The 26685-nt window shown below is 38.3% G+C and overlaps 1 protein-coding gene across 1 annotated transcript in view; it reads right to left on the minus strand.

Annotated features, from left to right (window-relative positions):
- Window positions 1-334: 334 nt before the first annotated feature.
- LOC146467609 (uncharacterized) overlaps window positions 335-26685 on the minus strand; it is a 33730-nt gene continuing 7379 nt past the window's right edge. Inside the window, exons 2-16 of the mRNA XM_085125640.1 lie at window positions 24491-24846; window positions 23706-23870; window positions 22186-22293; window positions 20933-21058; window positions 20063-20159; window positions 18268-18486; window positions 14102-14481; window positions 13705-13872; window positions 12966-13076; window positions 11916-12032; window positions 10744-10834; window positions 10026-10400; window positions 9354-9464; window positions 3196-3287; window positions 335-1913 (exon numbers count right to left, since the gene is read on the minus strand). Of these exons, the coding sequence (XP_084981766.1) occupies window positions 1302-1913; window positions 3196-3287; window positions 9354-9464; window positions 10026-10400; window positions 10744-10834; window positions 11916-12032; window positions 12966-13076; window positions 13705-13872; window positions 14102-14481; window positions 18268-18486; window positions 20063-20159; window positions 20933-21058; window positions 22186-22293; window positions 23706-23870; window positions 24491-24846 (3128 nt within the window). The 3' untranslated portion in view covers window positions 335-1301. The remainder of the gene's footprint in view (window positions 1914-3195; window positions 3288-9353; window positions 9465-10025; window positions 10401-10743; window positions 10835-11915; window positions 12033-12965; window positions 13077-13704; window positions 13873-14101; window positions 14482-18267; window positions 18487-20062; window positions 20160-20932; window positions 21059-22185; window positions 22294-23705; window positions 23871-24490; window positions 24847-26685) is intronic.

A 26685-nucleotide genomic window follows, 5' to 3' on the forward strand; every position in this document is an offset into this window, starting at 1 on the left:
GTTAAATATAGTTTGCCCTCCACTCGAATGTGTGAGCAAAAAATTATTGTTGCATAGTTCGCACACTGAATAGACGCTAAACTGCCGGTTTCAACCAATTTATGTTAAGCGCGCGTGGGATTCGGTAAATGGCGACGGGTTTATTGAAATTGTTGATTTCCACAATTTCAACATTTTCGCACCCGTGTAGGTTTTTGGGTCAAAATGACAACTGTTCACGTCTGTATGGCAATGGAAATAAAACCATGAAAAATTGTTAGATCATGATCACGGTTACGTTTAAAACAGAGTGTATACTACAATATAAATCAACAACACGTGCACTACGCCTTTGGTCTAAAATGGTTAGAATTTCTAATTATCGAGTAAAATCGGTTCTTGCGTATCAAGAATTGAGGACATATGTTTGTTTACGCACGATTACACAGTTATCGCATTTTATCAATGAAAATACAGAGAAAAGCGAACAAAAAGCTTTACTAGCTGAAAAATTTATTCAGATAAGCCTTCGTTTACGCAGCGAACGTAACAAAACGATTTTCGTTACGAAAGCGATATCGATTTAAAAGAATTGTGAGTCAATTATGAAGCGAATTTATCGGCTCAAGCGGGGAACGTTTTTCGAAAATTTCGCGAAAACCGTAAGGAATACGATGAATCAGTCAATGAGGACACTATTTCAGTACAAATTCACAATCAAACCTGTAATTTTTGGTGATGTCGATTGCCAGAAGGGAGTGCCAAGCATTGAAAAAGTCTGCGGCGTAATGATGGTTTGAGTCATCCGCTTGCTCCTTGCTCCTTACCACAATCTGGGCAAACACTTGAACAAACAGTTAGCAATACGTTTGCATAAAACCTAAAATGAATCTCTTCTCCTTGCGGTGCAAAGTGTGCTTCACCTCCTACCCGGATCAAAAAAAGCTACACGAAAACAAAACAAAAAAGGAAGAAAGACAAATCAGAGCCGAAACCTTAATTCGTTGCCGCATTGGCACGAGTAACCAGTGTCTCATGATCAAGCATTGAGCGCGAAACGATAACTTGAAACATTAAGTATACTAATAAAATCTCAGGTCAATAATCAATGACTGTTTCAGATTTATTCGACCCATGCAAAGAGTTAATGGAAACTACTTCGGTCCAAGTCTAAGTTACCCTAGATGTGTCGATCAAAGACGTAATACATTAAAACTCAGTAAGATAAACAAAATTAAACATGAAAAAAACCATAAGTGTTTGCTAACACGAATATGTTCTGCGTGCATGAAATTGGCTTATTTTTCTAAACCAAAACTGACTTATTTAATCCATAAATTAAGAGAAAAACTGCCGCTTCCAGCAGAGTCATCACCAAAGTCGTGCCCATACTTGAAGACGGCGGCACCATTTTCGGTGATGCCAATCCCATGATCAGACCTCCTACAGTAATCACCTCCACCTCCAATCATCATCACAGATGCGTCACCCTGCCACTGACACCAGAATGACAGGTAATTGCTGCTTTGGAGATTACTGCTGCAGTGTGCTTGGCCGAAACCCCATATGGATGAATAACTTCCCCCAAAGTATGAATAACAGGCACCACGGCATGCCACGTAGTTCCATGAACTGCTCCTAAAGTTCCCGAAGCTGGTAATAAAGCTTCTGAAGGTTCTTCCACCAGTGCAGCTGTTAGTGTACAACAAGGCTGTGTTAGAGCTGTCATCACTGCGAGTTATTTTGATGAAATTGCCTGGGACGAGCCAGAATGCGGGTGATATCATGTCATAGTTGGTTGAAGGACTGGTAATGTTGCCGTAAGATGTCGTTCGGTCATACCACCAGCTGCTGCTGCTAATCCAGTTTGTACCGTCATTATTCGAGAAGCGTGAGATTAAAGTCCAGCCACCATTAGACATGTCACAGTACACCTTACGACGCACAAAGATAAATCATTGAATGATTAAGCATGGAAAAATTTTACTTACAGTTAATGAATAAGGAATCAAAAGCTGCACGAATAATGTCAAGAAGTTTGGCTTCCAACTTCGGACTAAAGTCAGAGAGAAGTTTTCTTTGAATAATAAACGCATTGATCAAGAATAACAGAATTTGGAGGAAGAAGGTAATAATTTTTGTTGTTAGTCAGGTAAAGAGTCGTTACATTTTTTTTTTTTTAACCTTTTAGCAATAGTTGCTGTAAGTTAAAGCTTATATTGGCTTAAGTGCCAACGTCGCTTAGCTTCCTTTGTTACGTATCTAAACAACCGATACGACGTGAGCAATGGCTTCCTGAAATAAAAAATGTCATCATCTTTTTTTTCAGTACAACGAAATCTAATTATTCTCGCTAAGCTGAATATTTCAAAACAGCTAACCCTACTTTCTTACACAGAATGAGCCAAATCGATTTTCGGTCCGTGTCCGCGATTTTTTAAATTTTAGTTTGATTTTAGTCGTGACATTCACTCTTAACTTGTGACGCGAGTGATTGGTTTAAGCAAACACTACCTAATTCTAACTAACTTTAGTACATACTACTTCTGCCATGTTTAAGGATTTTTTTAAAGTCTAAAGCTAACGCTCAAACTCACTTCAATTTATTGGTATAACTGTTTACCTATAACCATCAAAATAACGGTTCACCGTCTTTAGTTACCGTCTCCTGGTTTAGCCCGTCATCTACTCCCCTGAAAGAGTTGTGTTTTAATCAACCTCAGAATTCTCTACTAAGTTGTAAACTAAATCCAGTCATCCATGGGTTACAAAAGCTTAGCATCACGGGGAATAACATTTCACAAAAGGTGGCTTGCCAATCAGAGTCGTGCTTCTACAGTGGATGGTCTCTTAACGGACACCCTCAAAAGCTGACAACTCTACTCACGACCGCCTCCACAGAAAATCTCGTTTGAGCTCCCATGCCAACTCTGTATTTACACATTCTCGTACAAGCGGCCGCGGACACTTTCAGGGTTTACAATTTAGACTTTTCGTGTGTTTTTAAACTCCCTAAAGTGGACACCTGAAAGGAAATCCCATCAGCCTCTGAATCTTATTTTTATTATAATTTTTTTTAATCATTCAACCTCACATCGCTTTGCGTCACAATGATTTTACAGTGCATTAATTACAGTTATCGGCATTATCGCGGCATCTGCTTACGAGAACTCCCATTGTATTAACAAGTGTTACAGAGCGAGAAGAATTACTCACCCTGAGAGAGGAACTACCAACTGTTATGGTATACAATCCATTCGAGCGTGCCCCAGCTGAGTAGTAGTTTTTGCAGGATGACGTTGCATGAACTGTGAATAAATAGTTGGGAAGATAAGCTTTTAAACAACGAAAACATCATTGAGAAAAAATACTGGCTAAACTGCATTAGGGTTTCACTTGGGGGCTTTGCAACACTTCTTTGATTGTAACCGGCTCAATTTTTGTAGCCAAAACCCACTTTTGATAACTTATATCTTTTCACCTGCCCTACAATCTACTTTTCAGTTATTATACCTAATATTGCCACCATTATTTTGGTAGACCTAAGGCGAACGCAGCTTCTAGTAAACACAGTTTCATGACCTCGCAAACGCCTCGCCGGGAAAACAGTATGATTTTGATGTATTTATATGGGGCAACCCAGACCGTTTAGAACGTTTCCGGGATGGTGATTAAAGAGTAAACCCAACAGAATACGCCTCATGATTTGAAAAGAGGAAAATACATCACAGCTGAAAAAGGAAACTTAGCCCAGAAATTAAGACGTGATCGTATCAGCACTAGCCAGGGCGAATAGGTGTTGGGCCGTGAAACGAGCAGGTCCGAGCAAAAAGGTGTGATGCAGTGGACTGGGCTCGAATTATATATAAGCTGAATTACAATGGCGGTGAGTGCTGAACAAAATTTGAATGAGAAAGAAACTTTTTTCCTTTTCAGTAAGTGCGAAAATATATTTCATTGCACGAACGTCAATGCATCATCGCCACTAGCCTTTGATCAGCTTTTAATAAGTTGGCAGATAGCAGCAGATAGGTCACGACTGTCAAGGAGGAGTCAGTTGCTGCGATATATGTAAACAGCGGCGTGCGGCAAATGCAGACTGCAGACTTGCAGACCTGCAGACCATTTCTCAAAACTGGCGCACGTACGAATTTTATTCCTGAAGGAAAACCTTGAAAGTAGCCAAGTGGCCTTTAAGCGTGCCAAGCGGACAGTGCATGATGTGGAATGGCGGAGGTTACACAATATTATTTTTAAAATGAATTGGGAAAGGCCAGTATGTTGAGCCTGCAAGTCTGCAAGTCTGAACGTCTGCAGGTCTGCACACCGTGTAAACAGTGTTGGACAAGATAGATCTACGGATTTTCTTTTACATCGGTTTCTGATTATATATTATCTTTGTTTTCTCTATCTATTTCTTTCGTTCATATTAGTATTTGTAAAAAATAATTTTTGATTTTCTCCGGCCTGCACAACTGAAGATCCAGAAACGATTTTGTAAGTTAAAAGTCAAGATTTCTGCACGGCCCCATATACTCAATTATTACATTTTGCGACTCATTAGTGTTGTTTAGGACATGTAAAATAGTGGTCCCCACGAGGGCCAAAAATATGAACACTGTTCATCACCCTGAATTTATCTAGCATTGAAGTTCACTTGCCATAGTTGTAGTTCCCGGGATGCATAAGTGGATGGATGAAGGTCACGCCTAAAATAGTATCTCTATAGTGTCAATTTAAGCTCTAGAAGAAAACCATTTAATTTCCTACTGAATGTTACCCATTCAATGCCCAAGAATAAAGGAAATGTGGTCCACAATTGAAGGCACACTTGAGGTTCAGTAGATTTTATACTGTTCTAACTTGATAATGATGTTGAAATGAAACGACTAAACAACTGAATAACAGTGGGAAGCCAAGCCAAACTTATATAAGATAGAAAATGTGATAATTTGCTGTGATGATGACAGTATATTTTATCGACCCATAATTCGTACAAGGTCGATTTTTGTTGCAAAAACTCCCACATGCCTATTCTTTCAGGAAAAGCGATGCTTCTTTCCAAATGAATTGTCACTCTGCAGTGAAAATTTGTATTTAATTGATTTTTTGCAAGAGGCATAAAGAAAGAAATCTTAGAAAAATGTTTGTTTTCTTTTTACAAGTTGTTCGCCATTAATTAATGGCGTGATCGCCGTAAGTGCGAGGCAGCAAGATGTAAAGTTTGAAGTTTTTGTACTGCTGCTATATCCAAATATATCCAGCTAATTTTTTGTCATGTTATGGAAAAAGTATCGGTCTTCAACATATGTAAAATTAAGGCTGGTGTTATTTGGAGCTTTTGCAAAAGAGAACACGGAACACCACTCGCTCACGATACGCGTAAAGTACAGGCATTCGACACTGCTAAAATCCACACAAATTTGACCAACTAAAGATTGACTAATATACTAACAGACAAAAACATATTAAGTTGTGGGCCGAAAGTATGGTATAGTATAGTTTGTATAGGCTGACAATGACCTGAAAAATACAGGAAGACAACTAGATTTCCGGTTTGTCAAAGGAAACTTTTGCCAGCCCTTACATAAACCGGAAGCGCGGAAAGAGCGCTTATTCCAGTCCTACTCCGCATCACACATCGCACGAAGAGCGGACCGCTCGTTTCACCGCCCAACATCTATCCGCCCTGCATAAGTCTAACAATTCGTGCGATGGTCGCCTCTAGCCTGTCATTTTGCCCCGAAAAAATTGCTTCCAAGTAGATGCGGTTTCCTTCGCATCAGTCTTGCTCGGTCCAGTGTAAACAGAAGGGGTCACCACACCTAAAGCGATGCTAGGCTTACAAATAATCCCGTGTAAACCATGCCTTACTCACACCCAAAGTGTATCAAAAATTAATGGTACGACAAGATATTATAAACAATTAATCTTTGCATGTGACGTGATGGCGGCCATGTTGGTGTACATGAACAATAAGATATTTCTCCTCTGGAAATTAACTGCCATTTTTATGCAAACTACTGTATATGAACAAATTTTCTTTTGTCTTGTACATCAACATGGCGGCAATGCAAACCACCTATAGCTTGCGTAGCGGTAAGAAAGATGGATAATCAAGAATTTAATAGATAATTATATTAAGTCTTAAATTGACAAAGCTTTCCTCCAGGCCCCAGTTGTTTAAAGGCCGGATAACTTTATCCGCTGGATAAGGCACTATTCAAGGTCTAAAATATACTTCACGTTAAACGTTATCCAAGGTTTTCGAACACTCCTAAACTTAACTGTGGTTAGAGTGTGCATATTCGGTTGTACAAGAGGAAATACTGAAATCTTCGTACAGATTGAAACTGTCGGATAGTGACTTTTCCACAGGATAAAGTTATCCGGCCTTTGAACAACTGGAGCCAGACAGGTAAATTTGTTCACATCATCTACGCGTGTAGGGTGGTATCCCGCCGGCTTGCACGGATATCTGTAACCATTTCTGATTGGCTTAATTTCTAACGCGCTCTCTGATTGGACATTTTCCTATTGAGCAATCACGCAATACTCTACAAATAAATAACGAGTTGTTTATTTATCGCACTAAAAAATGATTAAAGCAGACTAGACTATATTTTAAGCATACAATTTAAAAAAGAATTTTATGAGTAAAAAACCACATTTATTTTCAGCTTGATCAACAGGTTGATAATTATTGCTACATACCAAACCATTGTGTAATACAATGAGCCTCGTCAAAAGCGACTTCGATTAACATCTTTTTGAAGCTCTCACAATCAAAGGCTTCTCCAAGATTCAGTGGAGATAGCGCAAACACTCAGGAGAGCCATAGAAGAGCACGAAATTACCATTCAGGACCTGTTGCGTGAACTCCTCGTCCTCTTCGTCTGTGATAGCAATTGCTGGAATTCCAATATCATTTAGTAAACGAACCTGGTCTTCCATAAGAGCTCGCAACGGTGATATTACTACAATGACACTGGAACCACGAGGCCTTCCGAAAATATTGTCCGCCGAAATTGGAAGACATTGGAATAATTAAAGATTTGCCATAGCCAGTCGGCAAATTCACAAAAATATTTTGACCTTACAGAAATCCCCGAAGCGAATTTTCTTGTTCCCGCAGAAGATTAGATATTTCGAACTGCTCTTTTCACGGCTGTTAATATAACGCTCGTTCCCAACTTTCTTCAGAAAAAGCCGTCATTTTCTTTTAATTCACAATGCTAAAATATTTCAAAACGATCAATCAATCAATCAAAGGAAAAACACGGGGAAGAACAACAAGTACAAGTATTTTTAGGATCGCGGTTGGAGAGCAGGGTATTGCTCAAGAAGGAACGACCAATCATTGAAAGCGTTAGAAATTAAGCCAATCAGAAATGGTTACAGATATCCCTGCAAAACTGCGGGATACCAGAACAATTTTTGGGGAGCTGTTTCGCAGACGGGCTATATATGAAGGATTATATAGACTGTCTGCGACGCAGGCTAGCTTATAAATGATGGCTTAAAAACGGCTTAAGGATTTTTTGACGCTAGCATCAACGTCTTTAAAAATTTAATGATCCAAATGGTTGCGAAGCGCTAGCATGCCTGATTTTTCACCATTCTCTGAGAAGGATGCCCTCGGACCGTCTAGGCGAATGGGTTTTCAATTCACTTTAGACTGACCATCAAGACCATCAATGATCTTTCCTCCAGTGGCTTGCATTGGATTGGAAGTGAATCAAGGTAGCAAATCTGATTAATCTTCACTCTAGAGCGAACGGTAAGGCCCCATTTCCCTTAAAGGGAAAAGGACCAAATGATGATGATGATGATGATGCTAGAGCGAACGGTAGTGGAAAGATATTCCATCTTTGCAATTGATATATGAAATCATAATCGAAGAATAAAACAACAAGGGCACTCAACGGAAATTTTGAAGCAAAATAGTTCAAACGCTTTTTTTTTTTTTTTTTTGCCTTCTCTCATAATTTTATGGCCTTTACATGTAAAAACCCAGATTTTTGTAAGCTAACACGGTTTGGTCTGTTCTGACTCTTACGCTGAAAATTTAACCTAAATTCTAGGGAACGGAACCTCGTGCCCCGAATTTACAACTTCTGTTGGACTCACTTCGACCATACAAGATGGCCTTTTTTTTTCGCATCGACGCATGACGTATATGCTCCTCCGAAAACAAAAAGGCTAGTGTTAGTTTCAAGTGGGACGGGTGATGTCTTCCCGAAACATCCCCCGTAAAGTCCCGATAGTATTACGGCCCTCCGAAAGTAACGACTTCCCGAAAGTAACGTCAAAACCTTGCGGCTTCTAATGAATCCCGAAAATAGCGAGGCCCCGAAAGTAGCGACTCCTCCGAAAGTATCGAGTCCCGGAAAAAGTAGCGAGACCAAGTTTTTTTAATTACGTTATACACATACGGAATGCCTTTAATGTTTTCCAATCCATAGTAAAATTAAATTTTTAATGTACGAAACTAATATCTTCGCGCATTGACAAATTGATCAAGATAAGACACTTAACAACAAGGAAAGACTTGAGCCATCATTCATCCTTGATATCAGTTCACTGACGGTGTAATGCGAAAACTAAACTGGTAAATTAATTTTTCGTATTAACGACAGGGACGTTTCTCCAAATTAAAATTGAAAACTCTATATACTGCAAAATAAAACACATTGGTGTGTCATGGACTAAAAGCACTGAGTTTAGCTTTCCTCCCCTGAGTCAGAGAAGAATTCGATTTCCTCTACATCGGCTGAGTCATTCATGCGGTAGTCCGGTAGACCATCGATGTTTATTTCACTGTCCCCAGTACTACCATGGCCACATTTCCCAAATGAACGGATCTCTGTGTCTTTCAACCGATGCGAGATCTTTTGTCATGCCGTGCACACGCTTACTTTTCGACTCATAAATAGCTCTGGATTTGCAAACAAATGTTCCGTAGTGAGCCTGTCAACATTCTTCTTAAATTCTGCATTGAATGCAACATCGTGTGGTTGAATCTTGCTAATTGCACCTGGAGGTGCAAGCCCAAATGTCTTCTGGCACTCTTGCGTCAGAATGGTCTTTATTCTGTCTGTTGTTTGAGTCTTGTGCGAATCACATTATTAGCTTTTTTTCCTGATTTTTGTTCCCCAAAAGTAACGAGCCCCAAAGGCTGCTAATTCCGAAAGCAACGAGGGTCGCTACTATCGGAACTTTACGATATTGGGTGTTCCTGAAAGATGGCATCTTGAAGTACTCTATGTTTACCAAATGGATTAGGAGTGCATGCTTGCTAATTCTAAAACTTAAACGTTCAACCCTTTTTCCTAGAGCTATTGCAGTGGCAGCGTTTGTATTAGTGAACCAACCTTGACACGTCCTTCCTTTATGTGTCCGAGGACAAATGCAGGTGAAGTTGTTTTCTCCATTCGCGCAGGTACCTCCATTCAAACACGGGCTACTGAGACATTCGTCATAATCTAATTTAACAAATCATAAATAAGTTAATGCATTTTAAGAAATAGTTTCTCGTCTTTAAGAAGGCGTTTTGAATTCTCTTTGTATCACGGTACTTTTTAAACTTCCTATATGAATTGTTTCGAATAAGAGCTCACTTATGGAGGCGAAAGTGTACCTTTGATTAATTTTAATTGTGTAGTTATTAGTAACTTAAGTATGTAAATAATTGTTCCTGAAAAGCCCCATTGGGGAGGTAACAATAAAGTATGTATGTATGTATGTATGTATGTATGTATGTATGTATGTATGTATGTATGTATGTATGTATGTATGTATGTATGTATGTATGTATGTATGTATGTATGTATGTATGTATGTATGTATGTATGTACTTGAAATACAATGAAGACCAATACCGATTTGAAGACATTGGAGATAAAAGATCTAGAGATTCAGGTCAAAGGCAATCAAGAAGATCAAACATGGCAGAATATTTAATATTTTTTGCACAACATAAAGCTAAGTGGTAACATATTTGGAGAACTCTTAACCAAGACAGATTATTTAAAAGGCAATGTTACCTTTCTCACAGGTGTACTGACGACACACAGAACAGTTCACGTTATTCCACTTGTACCCATGCCGCACCCCGAGGGTGTAAACACAGTCCTCGCCTGTATAGTTGTTTGGTTGGTTTTGAGCCCAAAAGCGGAATTTAGAAGGAGATCCATCCACCCAGGTAAATAATCCATCGTTAGTTATGTCATTCAAACCGATCCACGCCTGATCTCCATTGTGTCTATTCTGGACATACACATTTTCTTGCTGTCTTTTGATGCTGGCTAGATTGCCTCCCATAGCTTGACAGATTTTACTTGCTTTGGACCACGTCTCGCACTTTTGGCTTGTCAAATAACAGGAACCATCGTAGAAACTCCACCCGGGATCACAGACATCTTTGGGAGAAAAAGAGCGTTTGTTTAAACTCGTGTTGGTAGAAGAATAGTGAGTAAATTTAATTAAGGTCACTCGAAGGAGTAGAAAAGATACCGTGAGTAAATTAAAGTTTATGATTGTCATGATGTTTACAAATAAAACAATAGCCGCAGTTCTTATTTATATATAGCATGACAGTTTTAATCAAGCTCAGAATGAAATGAAAGCAAGTTCATCATAATGAATTTAGGAAGTATCAAACTTCGCAGACCTGATTCAAAGTTAATAACTTGTCAAGTTCACTGTTTGGTAATTGCGCCGTATGGAGAACAGACAGATAATTACAGTGGTTGCTGGTTCTACCTGGCATAACTGCATAAGAGACTGACAGAGGGTCATATTTCTGCACAAACAGCTCCTTCACGCAAGCTCTGAAGCCTGTATTGTTTATGTACTGCAAGAAAAAAGGAAGTCATCAGCTGTTATCATTAAAGTATCCTGCAAGCATAGATGCACAACCTAATTAAGGTTACCAAGAAATGCCAAATGCTATTGCAAAAGTATAACACAAAGATAACGTCTTACTTGAATTCATTGCGGTTATTTGAATCCTGAAGGATTATAGGTTTCTCTTTTCTATCGTTTAGTCAGTGTTACCAGATCATGCTCAGATTTAAATGTCGAACTGATTCCCTTGGCACATCGAGAAGCTGCATTCTCTTTTTCTTATATTTCAGTGCATCGCCTCTTTGAGATCCCCTTTTAATTTGTCATAGCATTCGGCGTATTTTCACGTCAAGGGCCTCAAAATTGTTATCGATCATAAAAAAACTTCAATAACAAAAAAAATCCGGTGTGTGAACCAAGATATCGATAACAAACTCCAAAAGGTTAGTCATCGACTGAAAAAGGAAAACTACTTAAGTCGTCGATAATATACACGGCAGTTTTACTCTCGATAACCCATTTCACCCAGTTTCTAAGACAGTTGTCGACAACTACAAATGAACCTTCAGTGTCCGTTGACATGCACAGGAACGTTAATTACCAAATCCTCGCACAGTGACTAACACTGACTGAACACTGACTAAACGATAGAAAACAACAAATTAATCGATCATTTTGGCATTTAGTATACAGCTATTTCAATTAACGTTGTCGGTTCAAAGCATGAAGCTAAAAGACAAGACCAAAAGTTTACGTGGGATTTTTATGAATGAAATCATCAAAATCAGTCATGCCTGGAGAAAACAATAGGTTATAATTAGCAGTACAATGACCTGCACGTGCAGGGATGATTTTGATGAAATTATTCATAAAAAATAATCCCACAAAACATTGCGGTCTTGTCTTTTAGCTCGATATTAATCCGACAATGTCAATTGAAATAGCTCTATGGAAAAGCTCTATCGGGGACTATAACAGTTATCGAATTATTTTTAAAAGTAATCGAATATACTTAGTTATCGACGTCTTTAATTCTCTAGTCTGTCGAGGAACTAACAGACGATTTCCTCAAATAAATGACATCTGACCTCAATCCAGGCTGATATAGAGTTGTATATAGGATCAAGGTTCCTTCCACTTGTTGAGTGGTTTGCAGACAACAAAACATCTGGAGTGTCGTTATAGCGCTTTTCAAAGACAACATCCTAAATAGGAGAAGGTAAATGATTGGTGCTTGAGTTTACTCGAAAGAATTAAGCCTTCAGAGTGAGCAAACAGAGGGATCGAAGAAAGAAAAGAAATTGCAAATTTTATAACCTTTTTATTGCCATCTTAAGCATCTAATTAATGATAATTATTATTCTTGCTAAGGCGGTTTTCATAAGGGAGCTTTAAAAACCGATTAATTGATTAAAAATGTATTAATTTCACTAATTGTAACCATGGTTAAATGGATTCTTAGATTCAGGTTTCCCCAATTAGTAGATGGTCTTACGTCGGCTATGCAGTTTCATTGAACAAGGTAATCAAGTTACTGATTGATTGATTGATTGATGGATGGATGGATGGATGGATGGATGGATGGATGGATGGATGGATGGATGGATGGATGGATGGATGGATGGATGGATTGAATTGATTGATCGATTGATTCGGTTGATCGATCGATCGATTCATTCATTCATTTGTTCGTTTGTTCGTTCGTTCGTTCATTCATTTTGCCAGTGAAAAAGAAATGGGGAGACCCAAGAACGGATGGAAAGAGCAATCAAAGAGTAATTATAATGGACCGTATTTGGCATTGAACAAGGAAATAAAGTTACTGACTGATTGATTGATTGATTGACTGATCGATTGATTGATTGATTGATTGATTGATTGATTGATTGATTGATTGATTGATTGATTGATTGACTCATTCATTGATTCATTCCTTTGTTCACTTATTCCTTTATTCATTCACTCATTCATTCGTACACTGAAAAAAGAACAGAGGAGATCCAAGAAAGAAAGGAAAGAACAATAGGTGGATAATTAGAATAGACGGAGAGACGAATGGATGAACGAGTGGATGGACGTATTTGACATTGAACTGTATATTGAACAATAAACATCCAAGCGGTGACCAGCAAACATACCTGGCAGAAAGCATAGTTGAAGCCCTCTGATGGCTGGTTTCCATTTGAAAAGTAAATAGCACCGTGCTCTCTAAACAAAGGTTGATGAAGCTCTTCAAATGCTATCCAATCCTAACAAAATAGCAAAGGGGATTATTTTGATTGAGTTGATCTTCAGTAGTTGGAAGAATGGAAAGGTGAGGGGGAGGGGGGGGGGGAGCAGAGAAGGTACTTGACCGAAGTTTTTGTCAGGAGGTACTATTGGTCTCATTGATTTTCGATCCCATTTACACTAAAATTGTTTCATTTAAGATCTTGTTTAAGAAAGTCACAGGATAATGACGTAGGTTGTAGTCGCCGTTTATTACATTAGCAAGGTTTTACGTGATTTTCCCTGGACTGATCAATATCAGCTTTGACGTTGACGAACCTGTTGTTTTTGTAGTGAAATTATACAACCTTTCCAAGGAAAGAGCCAATAAAAACTATTCCCTTTGTACCTGCACACACCCCTTTGTGTCAAATAAAGGAGTTCCTATCCCTTCGGGGGATTTTGGTACAGAAAAACAACAGGTTTTATGATGTGGGAGTGTTGGGTGTGGGCATCAAGGTGATTACCACTGCGATGACTTTTGGTATCAAGGAACAAAATTATAGGAAATGCGAAAAGTTTGGTATACAACCATGTCAAATAGACAGACAGATGGACAAAAAGAAAGATAGACGTAATTGTTGATAATAATTAGTTGGCATAGCCTACAACATGGATGCCTTGGTGAGCGCCGTCAAAGTTCTGTAACTCTCTGACACAGATTTTGAAGGAAGTTGGCATCAGGTCTTCAACCCATAGAGAGGCAGCATCGTGCTTCACACCTCGCCTCCCATGTCCTGCTGACACCAGTACTGTGGGCGCTGAATAAAATTTTCCCTACAAACAAATAAAAACGCGCCTTATTTAGCACTGGTACTAACAATTGATGCCTTAAATCTTAATTATTATGAGAGAAGATCTGCGCTAAAAAAAACTTCTGTACGTTTTCTATCGCAGTTATAATCTGTCCTGTTTAAGTTTTGTACCCTAACCGCATTATTTAAGAAAAGTTCGTTGTTGAAGCTTACATTTTATTAAAAAAATCAAGAATAAATCATTCTCTCACCAAGGGAAGTGATACCAAACGACAGTTCGTTCCAGTCCACCAAGTCGGCATTTCCATTGTACCAGACGCTCCCCCCTCAGGGGCCCCCTGGTATGCAAGCCAGTCAACTGTAGCAAACGTTTCCCCATTTCTTTTCTCGTTTCTCCCAGCCTGTGTAATACAAACTGTAAAATTGTTCTCCATGATTTCTTCAACCCAAGCAACCACTGCTTCGTGGACATATGCGGGATCTGAGAAGTTCACGTGATTGACAGAAACTTGTATGTGAACCGGTTTGTCGGGGTAAAAGACGTAAGGAGTCAGTGTGACTTGTTCACAAACCGCTTCGGCCCAAGTTGGATAATGGCGGAGGCGATGGCGGCCTTTTTGATAAGGGAATCCTTCAGCAAATATTTAAAATGTAAATATATCAGTAAATAAATGAATATCAAATAATTATATTGCACCTAATGTATGCTGTTTTTATCCCAGGTCAAACGGAGTCTGTTGTGGTTTATTTTAATTTTTTTTTATTTTTTATTTTTTTTTGTAAAATGTCCGTCATTTAAGAGGTCTCAGGAACTTTCACCGACGTCTGTACGACCATGAAAAAATTCAAACTCGAGACATGCGAAACTTAGTCATAATAAAGGACTAATAAAACCATCTGTAAAAATACATGTTTTAGTTTGTTTTATTTTGCCTTTCCAGCGACTCATGTTTTGTTTCGGCGCCCCATGAGCAAGCATTGAACCGTCTTTCAAATTTCACTTGTACGAGTAACATAAAGATCGAAACAATTCAGTATAAATACATTAATTCCTTCACACTTTGACGCTGTCATTTCTACATTCTATAAGAACCAGAATTTTTGATAAAATTTTAGAAAATAAACCGTTTCTAGCGGAATTACGGCATGCTAAAACAATGCGAACTTCAACCGAAAAGAAAAAGCGTCCTGGTAGATGGCTTCATCATCATCATCATCATCGTCATCTCCTTTTTTCATCACAATAAGCAATGTCTCTTTTAAGATTTGATGAAATAAAATGTGGGGGTAAATGAAACGGTAAATTTTTGGAGCGCGTTTTGAACATCAACAATAACAACAACAACAACAACAACGGCAACAATAATTTATTAAGGTATTTCCATATCTAATACATGGCATTACGCAACTAAAATTATTATAACTCATAATATTACTTTTTGAACAACATATTTTGTCTACAGTTTATGCATTCAGAAATATATGCAGCTATTGCTATTAATCTACAGATAAAGAGTATCAGAATATTTTAATTTGTATGAAGGTCTTTGAAGAGGGTATATTTATCATCGAAAACGAATTTGACCTTCAAATGAGGGCAAGCTATTACAAAATCACACCCGCTAATTTTGATTTTCCCGAAAAGTAATAGAAAGGTTTGGGCATGCTAATATAGTATAATTTTAAAAAAATGTCAGCTGGTGGAATTAGGATTGGTTTAGCGTTAACAAATACGTTGATTTTTGCTGCGGACACGTAACTTGGTTTGGGTGATAACGTGATCAATAATTTGTATACAAGCAAATCCGTTTCGACCCTTCCACTTAAAAAGCTTTTATTGACTTCAACTTTGCTAAACTAATTACAACACAAAGAAGGAAAATTGTCACTCTAACTAATTAAAATGGATTATCGTACCTTAAAAACCCTTTTCTGAAGAAAAAATACGAGTTTGCTTCTGCCGCCAAACGACCGTTGAACAGTTTCTGCTGGTCGAAAATGCCTCGTTACGTCAGACTGTCCTTGGATTACAAACCACATGGACCACCACATGGTTAGTTTGAGAGTTTTTTGGGAGCGGAATTTGTGGCAAATGTTCAGTACGTCACCATAGCAGACTACAACAAATTTTAAAATACAAATAAGACAAGAGGTACGGAAACAGCGACGGAGCAGCCCGTGACTGAACTCTACTGGTCGCACCTAATAGACAATAATAAACTATGAATTACTAAAGGGTAAGCACCAGTGACAACAACATAGCAGCCCCTGCCTGAACCATATTTAAGCCACCTTTGGTACCATTAAAGATTAGACTATGCAATTGCATTACAAGCATCGGACCAGCGACCATAGAGCAGCCACGTATTTACGCATCCAAATCACCATAATCAGCAGCATGGCAAGCTCATCCAATGCGAAAACTGTGGCTCTTGTATTTACTTATATGTCCAGACCGCAATAATTTAAACACCGATGGAGTTCGCTGTTGAATGGTTGATAGAGATAGGAGAATTTTCTTCGGGGCAGAAAAGTGGACCTGGGTGATCACCACGTCACCACGTACCTATACAGAACCTAGAATTTAACTGGGCAAAAGGGTTGAGTATCTTCCCAAGCAAGTAAAAGGTCGAAGGGTGTATTGCTGGCGTTATCTTATATGTCGAAATACTAATTTTAGCCAGTTCACGCTAGGTAAAATTGTTAAGCTGGACCACTGACGACGCATAAGGTGTTTGCTCTTGATAGTCAGTTCACCGATTCGAAAAAGACCGTAAAAAGCCACAAGAAACGTGCATTGCCGTGAAAAGTGAACGCTGGAATGCCGAAGAGTTAGCCAGTAAAGCTAAGAGAAAGAATAAGCTCGTGCAACACAGACCGTGTCACAAGTAGATTGACATTTGCAGAGATCCCTGGCGGATTAAAGCTGTCGGCAACAATTATACTGAAAAAGATTTGGCTGGTTTAGAAAAACCTCTAAAGTTTGTGCACGTGGGAGATGGCTGACAGATAAGAAGTAATTCTTGAAAAAACTTGTCTCGTGTTATGAACACTCTGATGGCAAGGGAAGGGAGGACGCAATCAACAAGGAATCTTGGCTACAAACGTAATTAGAACCGCCCAAACACCTGATTGGTTAGACTTTATCTCTGCATCTAGTACCGATCGTATAAAAGTTAGGTGTTAAAATTGGTAGTTTGGTACAGGGAACTAAAATCTAAAATGACTTTTGTCAGAGATATGGCGGTACCTTTTAGGGTATTGAGCCGAAAAATATGAAAGGAAGTAAATGTCAGCCAACTGTTCGTTGGTGTATTGTTTAAATATATATATTTATGTATAAATTTGTTTGGATCACGCCCACAAAACAGAATTCTGGTACCTTTTAGGGGTTCTTTTCAAAAGTTCCGACGAAAACCCCCGTCAATTTGTATGGGAGTACCCTCTCCCCCCAGGGTACCGATGACCACAGGGGCATCATGTCATGGGTTTTCATAATGTTTGTTTGTTTATATGCAAATTTGTCGTTTGTATCACCCTTAACCAAATTACGTGTCCGCAGCCAAAAAAATATATTTGCTAATGCTAAAGCTATCCTAATTCCACCGGTTAACTTAATTGTACTATGTTAGCATGCCAAAAGCTTTGAATTATTTGTTGGAAAAATTTAAATTAGCGAGTTTTGATTTTAAAATAGCTTGAAGGTCAAAAGACCGATTTTGGTGATAAATAGCATGTTCGAAAAGCGCTCCATATATTTTCGCTCCAAAAATTTTCATTTACCCAAAAATTTTATTTCATCAAATCGTAAAAGAAACACAGTTTATATTGCGATGAATATAGTCTTCGTTGACAAAGCCACGTACCAGGACGGTACATTTGACAACGCCAAAGTGTGAAGGGATTAGTGTATTTATAGTGAATTGTTTCGATTTCTATTTTACTTCTTCGTCATTCTGAAGACGAACGGTTCGTACAAGTGACACTTTCAAGTCGGTTTCACTCGCCGGCTCATAGGGCGCCGGGATGAAAAAGTCACCACAAAGGTAGAAGTAATTAATAATGATCTAAACAAAATGACACATCTCTTTCTACAGATGGTGTTCGCACTCCTTCATTATGACAAAGTTTGGCAATTTTCGATTTTTTTTGTCTTGCGTGGTCGTAGTTAAAAGATCTTAAGAAACACTTTCAACGTATTCCAATTTATAATCTGTGATGCCAACATAATGATGTATATTCTAGACACTTGAGAATAATGACCTAAAGGTTATTGAAATTGAAAAAAACTAAAAAATTGTTCAAGCTTATGCAATCTTTTCTTTAAATCAATTTCAAATAATTAATTCATTAATTAAATTAATTTTCAAATAATTTTCATAATTTGAGAAGGAAATGTTTTTGGCGTAGATTTTACCTGTACAATCTCCCGAATGATTGACTGTGTCGTTTGCCTTCAGATGGCACATTTCTCGCTGAAACGCGCATACATTATCGTATGTGGATCCACTGGATGAGCACACAGGATCTTCAAACGAAGGACAGTTATCCACGCATATGCACCGCGCGTCCCTGGGGCCGAACGCTTTACAAACAGCGAAGTATTTACAGGAAACATTGATGCAGGGATCAAGATCTGTAAAAAATATATACAAAATGTAAAAGAATATTTTACACACACTATCATATTTCTCGCACACTCATTGTCTACTTTTTATCGTCACTGAAAGTACAGGCAGATGGAAAATAGAAGACCTGAAGCCATCGGCGAAATTTCTGCCAAACATTTTAGAGATGCGTTCTTGAAGTGTTCAGAATTCACCCTCAAAAATATACTTCGGTTCTTGAATTAAGGGCTAAAAAAAGTTTTAATGCCGGGGCTTTCTGCATCGGGATTGGGAGGATGATTGTCAGCGGTGAAGAGGAATTTAGCGCCGAGACTGAAATGACCGGAGCTGATCTGAAGTGTGTTCCATTGAACTGTTTTAAAAAATGTTGTCATTTGAAATAGAGGTTAGTTTCAAATTTATAATTGTCAAAATTTAAATTCGCTGTGAATCCACTTGCCTGCGGCTTGAAAACGTTGAAGACTGTTCTGACACAATTCATCACCAGTAACAGGACAAACGTATAAGAACTGGCATTTTGTTAAAGGAGAACGTCACTCCAGAAATCCCTTTTTTTAATCCACTAATAAAAAGTAAACATTGATTTGAGTTCTTCATCATTTTATGCCCTTGTGCAGGCGGAACGTCGTTCCCATAAATTTTTTCTCCAAAGTAGCCTAAAATTGAAATTGGACGCCACCATTTTGATTAGCACTTAGTAACCTCGCTGCTTTTTTGTGACTTCATTCCTTTCAAGAGAACAGAATCTTTGTAAAAGATCTTCTTTGAGAAGTTCCACTATTCAGCTCAAATTTATATGAGTTTTCAAAGTGGTCTTGGGTAAAATGTTCACTGCACACGCCCTCACATAGGCATTGTGAATTCGTAGCTGATCGAACTTGTTCTTAATGCTAAGCTCTCGTTTTCTAGAGGAAAATTATGAAAGGTTTCACCACTTTCTTTATCTCATGCGAGCCAGTTTTTTACAGTCTGGATCCCAACACAGTGCGACACTTTCAGTTTATACCAAAAAGAACATTTAGCTCGGAAAAAGAAATCCATTAATTTAACTAGCTGCGTTTGAGATTCGGAAAGTGTCGTTCAAAATGGCGAGACTCAGTATGGATTTCGCAGAGGAATTGCGTATGGATCAAATGCGCGTCAGTAGCTCAAAGTACGGTGGGGAAGTCAACTCAGTGCTTACTTGTTATTGGTGGATTAGTACTGTCCCCTACACGATTCCACAATGTCACGTACAGGTTCTCAGCCTGTACGGTGACGTTGATGTTTTAATGTGACTGTAAGATCTCGCGTCCCACAAGAGGAATGTTGGATGTGACACAAATTCGTACCTTATTTCTATGGTTAATAATGTTTGTAACGCTGTGTAAAAATAGTCGTCATTGAGGTCAAAGTATTTATGCAATTTAACTTCGTGTTAATCTCTTGTACACGTGTTAGATGAAAAACTGGTATTAAGAGAAATTAAATTTTGACTATATTTTAAGATATATATACTAAACCAGATGTTCCTGCATACATATTGATATATATCAAAAATAAATAAATGAAGATATAACTGTAATTTGGGTTTTGCTTATTTACCTCCAATAACTGCATAATCAACAGTAACAGGATCATGTTGTTCCGCCATTCCTGCCAAGTCTCTGATGCACACGCGAAAAGACGAAATCGTGATTTCCTGTGGTGACAAAAAAGCATTTGCACTTAAAACATAATTTCGGCTTCAACGGGTTGAAATGCAAATGAGAAAGGCAGATCAAACGAAAATATTATGAAACGAATGGACGACATTCGGAGCTTTTCCACTTTTTCCGTTCCGAAAGCTGCACATAGTTTCCATTCCATTTTATTGCCTTCTTGTGTCATCATTGCACCGTTGCGCACATTTTTTATCCAACAATGAAACTTTTTAAAAGCTTGAAACTGTAAACAAGGTCTCTCTAACTGAGAATAGCCTTTCCGTTTGACGTTTAGACTCTATACAAAAATGGCTGATACTTTTAATATTATTTTTTCTGCATTCAAATTATCCTCACTAGCCTCGTCTAGGGTGAAATATTCTTTTGATCTTTGAACCCAAGAACGAGGTTAGTAAGGCTAATGAAATAATATTTTAAAAAGGGTCAGCCATTTTTGCTATAAGTTTCCGGAATTTCCAAACAGCTAATAAAAAGCGCTCCAGGAGAATAAATAAAACATTCATTCTTGTCAAGTTGAAGTGAATGGTGAGAATTCTCATGGTATTAGGAAAGACAAGCATAGCACGAGCCACAGAAGAGACGATAAAAGGTACTTAGTAGGATTGCCCACGACCGTGTATTAAATAATAGAAATTATTAAAAACTGAATCATTGTATAATGCTATTCGAGCGATTTGATTGGCTTAGTGGCCATGGTATATGTGGAATAATTGTTAAATATTTTTCTGTTGAATTGCAAATAGGAACTTGCCTCTATCCAGGTATTAAGGACGTTGTTCTCTGGCTTAACAGAGTGGATGTTGTCGCTGTTGTAAAGGTGATTGACTGTTACCATGACAGCAGGAGGTGCATAAAACATCTCAGTAAAATTGAATACCTGAGAAGATAAAACACAACGGAATAGGGGATGAAAAAAGAAACGCGGTTTTTTTTAGGATTCCATATGTCATAACGCATCTGGATTGCCACTTTCAATTTTAGCCTCATACTCAGCAGATTTGATTTTGCCAAAAGGTCTGGATAGCCGACGGTGGTGAGTAGGCAGGTTTTAAAAAGGTTTAAGAACAACAACAAGAGTTTTAATTTTTGAAAACATGTCTCATCCGTACCCTCTGTCAAATAAGTTAAGGTATTCCTATCCAGTGGGTGCAACCTTCTTTAAACCAACAATTGCACCATGTAAAGTTAAAACTCTCTTCTAGTCACACATTGTCTTGTATTTGTTAATTATGCTGTTACAGTGGTTTCGTTTTGCATTAGCATTTTGATGTACTTTAATACTATAAATTCATCTTTGTCCTTTGCAATTTAGAACTGAAGAAGACAGAGGGTACTGTCAAAAGTCTAGTTGTTGTTCTTACTTTTAACAGGTTTGATTTGATTGGAGAAGGATCACCTTTTTTAATGATTCCCCTGATCTCAGGATTGGTCGTTCACAATATAAATACGTTAGATATTTAATCTTCAAAGAAAAGTTTGACCTTCTACGTATATGTATTCCAAATGACTACAAGATGCCTCCAAACGTGCTATTCTTAAAGCGAGACATTTTACTTTCTGCTGTCATAAATTCCAGTGTATTTGGGGCATAAGCCAGTGCCACGTCAGCATTACTTGAACTTTCTCTTGAGCTTTACTTCATACCTACTTCACTACTGATGTTTTATCTATTCTGTGCGTGTCCTGTTCAGGCAACATCGAGATTTTTTCTGGCCGGCATATATATGGTGAACCATGCATCACTATACATGAGTGCGTTTATGCGGGGACAACAGTGTAAGGAACGCACAGCGAGAGAAATAATGAAGGTTGATTTAAGTACGAAACCAGACCAGTGATTACTCAAAAATCATGTTAAACTATAAGCAACCACCATTTTTAACATTACTCTCTACAGCTCAAACCTGCAACCGAGTCCTGTTTATGACAGCAGATATCAAACATTTAACAGTTCACTCTTATACAAGGAAAAAATATAGTAGAGCAGACTTTTGACTGACTAACCTTGCAGAACGCAAAGTTATCTTGTTCCAAAGGAACCCCTACGTTTTCAAACTGAAGGTTTCCGTCGATTGTCAGCTGATTCACTCCTTGCGTAAACACCAACCAGTCCTGGAAAAGAAGAGTCCTCAAAATAAACAACAATTCATCATACACAACAAAAGCTACCTTTCACGCCCTGTATTAATACAATAATAAAATTGGAAATCAGAATACCCTATAACACGAACGTTTTAGTGAAAAACCCTGCACATTCAGAAGCGGAAGCATCGGCAGTTTTGGCATAGCGAAACTCTTGAAAGACGGGTAACTAGTTTTCAGTCTCCAAAACCTCACTTCTTAATTCTTAAATTCATTTTTGTTTACGACCCGCTCGCTTAGTTGGATTCCCTTCTATGTGGCTGAAGAAATTCTTACTCTAAGCAAAATATGGTGGCCAAATCCGACTAGATTTTAAACGCAGAAGATGAAAAGGATTTACGTAAAGTTATTTGGAGTGAAAGAATCATTTACTGGTGTAGACTTTTTTGAAAAACTTCAGGATAAATAAAATGAAATAAAATAAAATAAAATAAATAAAAAATAAACAGGAATTTCAGTGGAATCCACGGGGTGGCTCTTCTTTCCACTGTTCCCAGGTCGAATTGGATTTTGGAATTTGGATAAAGATCGATCAGTGTGGCAAGCGTTTTGAAGATATGTTTTTAAAAGCGCAAAACTATATGTTTATAGCCTCAAGTGTAAGACAAGCTTATTGAAATATGTCTAATTAAAAATTGTTTTTTTACGTGACAAAAATGTGGTCTCGGTTATTATTCTTTTTTTTTGTCTTTTATATCATTCTGTCGGAATGATTCAATTTTCCCTTGAGCACAACGCGCTTCGGCACTAAAAAGGACTGCAGAACTCCAAGATGGCTGATCCAAATAAGCCCTTGAAAGGATGACATCGTCGACATCAAGTGACGTCAGTTTTCAATTTTAGAGGTTCGTTATCAAAGCTTTCATGTTTTTGAAGTTACTGTGAACGGGGCGGGGGTGGGGTGGGGTGGGGGTAGGGAATAATCAATTCCCACTTACTACAGGAACTGAAAGAAACCGAGGATAAATAAAATCAAAATAATCAAAAAGATTTGCGTGGCCAGGTGAATGAGTAGGTAGCTCAAACACTCAGCTCTTGTCAGGTAAATTGTGCAAAGGATTAGAGCAGGCCAGACGGCGGAAATAAATAGGCCGGCAACATGTCCCTAGGTAAACATCGCTCGAGCTGATTTGGAGGGGAAGGGGGAGGGGAGGATATATCGCCTGGTTCTCCAAACACAAGCCCTATTTGAGAATTCATTCCCATTTTCATACCTGGTTTGTAAAACTCATACTCGTTTTCACACTTTCAGATCAAATGATTAAAACTTAATCCTATTTTGTATAAGACTAAACCAGCCCAAACCTATGCAGTTTATATAAGAAAAACGATCAGATTAAGCAGAGCTAGTTTTACGAATGTAAGCTAGTTTTGATACTTACCACATGTATATTCTGATGCTTGCCGTCAAATGTTTTCACTTCTCGGATACAGATTCGAAAATGGTCTTCCTGTAATTCTTCTATCCACATGTTCATGGCGTCCTGTTGTCTGGTGCTGCCAGCGTGACGTACGGTGGCAAGTACTTTGGGGACAGAAGGAAATCTCTGCAAAGCAAAACTAGAGTTTTCTCAAACTGTAAGACCGGTAACGAAGGTCATAACGAAACTATCCGGCTTTGAGTTAATATTAATCAAACTAAACTTGCTGGCTTGATTATTCCAGAACTGGTCTAAGTAATGTGCAAGCTGGGCGCCAAAGCTGAGCTTAACTAAGACCTTTTGTTTTCTTTTACAACGGATGATTGCCGTTTCACATGTTATTTGAACACGCTCCCACGCCTCTTTTAATTTTCTTGATCATGGTCAGAATGCAGGCAGCAGTCGATAATAATGCAGTCACCAGAAGAGAAATAACCATTGGGTAACTGATGCAGCCTGTAGTCTTAATATGACTCAAAGTCGAAATTACTGAGATTGGCAGCCTGAAATGCAGACTGTAGACTAAAGCTAATTATAACCTTAAGCTTCGGACTAGATTAGAATGAGTTACTTCTAGCTAGACCTCATCTACTGGCCATAGTTCAGTCTTCATAGTCTTCAGGTCAGTGCAAAGCTTCATTTATCTAGTATGCATACCTGTCTACAGTTTGCAGAGTTAACATTTTAAGCTGACCGTCGAGAGCAAAGCACACGCATATAGGAAATGTTAATTTGTGATTCCTGACCTGTGCAAAGTCAACTCTTTCACATTGTGTCCCGCTAGTAAATGTGTTGAAGGAGGCAGCGCCGTCAAGTGCACTAGAAGAGATGCCATTAAACGCAGTCCAGTTCACAACGAATCCATTGGTACCAATTCCTGATTCCAACACACAGACGCGGAAATTATTCTGCGTCACTTCTGTGGTCCACACTACTGCGGAATCATGAACACTGGGCGGTTCATTTTCATAGCTGATAGATGCAAGGACTCGAATATTTCCAGAGCTAGAAAATACTTGAGGGTACTGCACGGCTGCGCAATGGAACAAGTCAAGATGTGACACGGTGAAATTGACTTTTCCGTGTTGCAATAGATTTTGCCCTGAAACGAAAATTGTGAAAAAGGACATTAAATCAATTAATAATAATAATAATAATAATAATAATAATAATAATAATAATTTATTATTTATATAGCGCGCGAATCATAAACAGATGCTCTCGCGCGCTTTACAATAAAGATATCCTAAATAAATACAATTTAAAATTACAATGGCAAGGTCAATGGCTAAAATACAATTCTCAATAAAGGTCAAAGGCTTGACGAAATAAATGAGTTTTTAACCTGTCCTTAAAAGATTGAACACTTTGCGCGCAGCGAACTGCGTTCGGTAAACTGTTCCAGAGCGCTGGTGCGGCTACGGTAAAGCTACGATCACCCAGCGTACGCAGAGTCTTGATTCTGGGTGGTTGAAGGAGGACTTCGCTGGACGACCTAAGACTATATCTAGATACTGTCTTTAGGGTGATAAGTTCGCTAAGTAGGCAGGCCATATAAAACGCTATTACAGTAGTCGAGGCGGCTAGTAACAAATGCATTAACTAAAACTTGAGTGTTCTCAGAACTGAAAAATTTCCTTATTCTTCTAATATTAAACAAATAAAAGAAGGCGGCTTTACACGTCTTGTTAATATGACTGACCATCTTAAGCTGATTATCGAGCCAGCAACCTTGGTTTTTGGCTTCGGATGATGGCATTAATGTACGTGAGTTGACGAGCACTGTTGTGTACCATAACGGACGTAGCCAAATCGCTTTTCTCGGCTTTTATATATTTAGCTATTTTACGAAGTTTTGGTTAATCGTCGTTTCTCTTAGAGGGGCACTGTCTGCTGAAATATTCGAAAAGAACCCGGGCTTCTTTAACTTAAAATCGCTCCTAGAGCACCGAGAGGAAAATATGAAATCCATTCTCACAGAAGGAACTTGAAAAAGATGGCCAGCTTTTGTTGATTCTACTTCAGAAGTTGACGTTGACACCTAAAAAGCATAAACTGTAAACGATGAGACCCGATGGCTTTATGGTTATAACTGTACTAATTTTATTAGCATAATATTCTATTCTCCTGCAACGGTTGATCACCAAAATTAGTTGCACGTGGTGAATGATGGAAACTTTCCAAGCTTTCCATAAAGGGTCAAGTTGGCCAGCAAGAGCCAATTTTTTAAACACTACCCACAAATCCGTTGGGTCTCATCGTTCATGGTTTATGCTTTTTAGGTGTCAACGTTTTTGCAATCGAGTGTATATGTAGTTGCACACGGAATACCTTCTCAAGAATACTACTGATTAGTTTGAAAAGACATTCTGTTCAATTTGTAAAATTAGTGTTAAAAATAAGCTGAATGTCGCAGCAACTGGTGAAGGTCTATTTACATGCTGGAAATATGATATGATCAGGGGTTTAGAATATTAATGGTTTTATTGAACAGTGTTTTTGTTGCCCAAGCGGCGTGACCGCGTACTCGCGAGAATTGTGATAACGATAATTTTTCAGCTTTAATTTTTTTTTATTGTTACTCATCTTTTCTTCTCTTAAATTGATATTTATTTCTTATTCCATTTTCCGCTTTCATTGATAGAATGACAACCGAGACTACAAGATAGTAGCTAATAACGATTTTCTATTAAGAAGCACGACTACTCAATGTATTTTTATTTACTCAGTGTGTAGCTGTTATTTCATCATGGGAATGCGAATTCACACTGAAGGACTTTGTGAATGGACAAGTTCGAAATGGTAAAAACTAACGTAAACGCCGATCCTAAAAAATTATTTTCATGCACACTACTGCTATAGACAGCTACCAAAGTCCAAGCCCTCGTCCACGCCGTGGTAGCTGGGAACAGGAGGTAAGTAGGGGATTGCTGTTCAGGGT

Source organism: Pavona decussata, unplaced genomic scaffold (genome assembly GCF_977016875.1).
Source record: "Pavona decussata unplaced genomic scaffold, jaPavDecu1.1 SCAFFOLD_134, whole genome shotgun sequence".
Taxonomy (NCBI): Eukaryota; Metazoa; Cnidaria; class Anthozoa; order Scleractinia; family Agariciidae; genus Pavona; species Pavona decussata.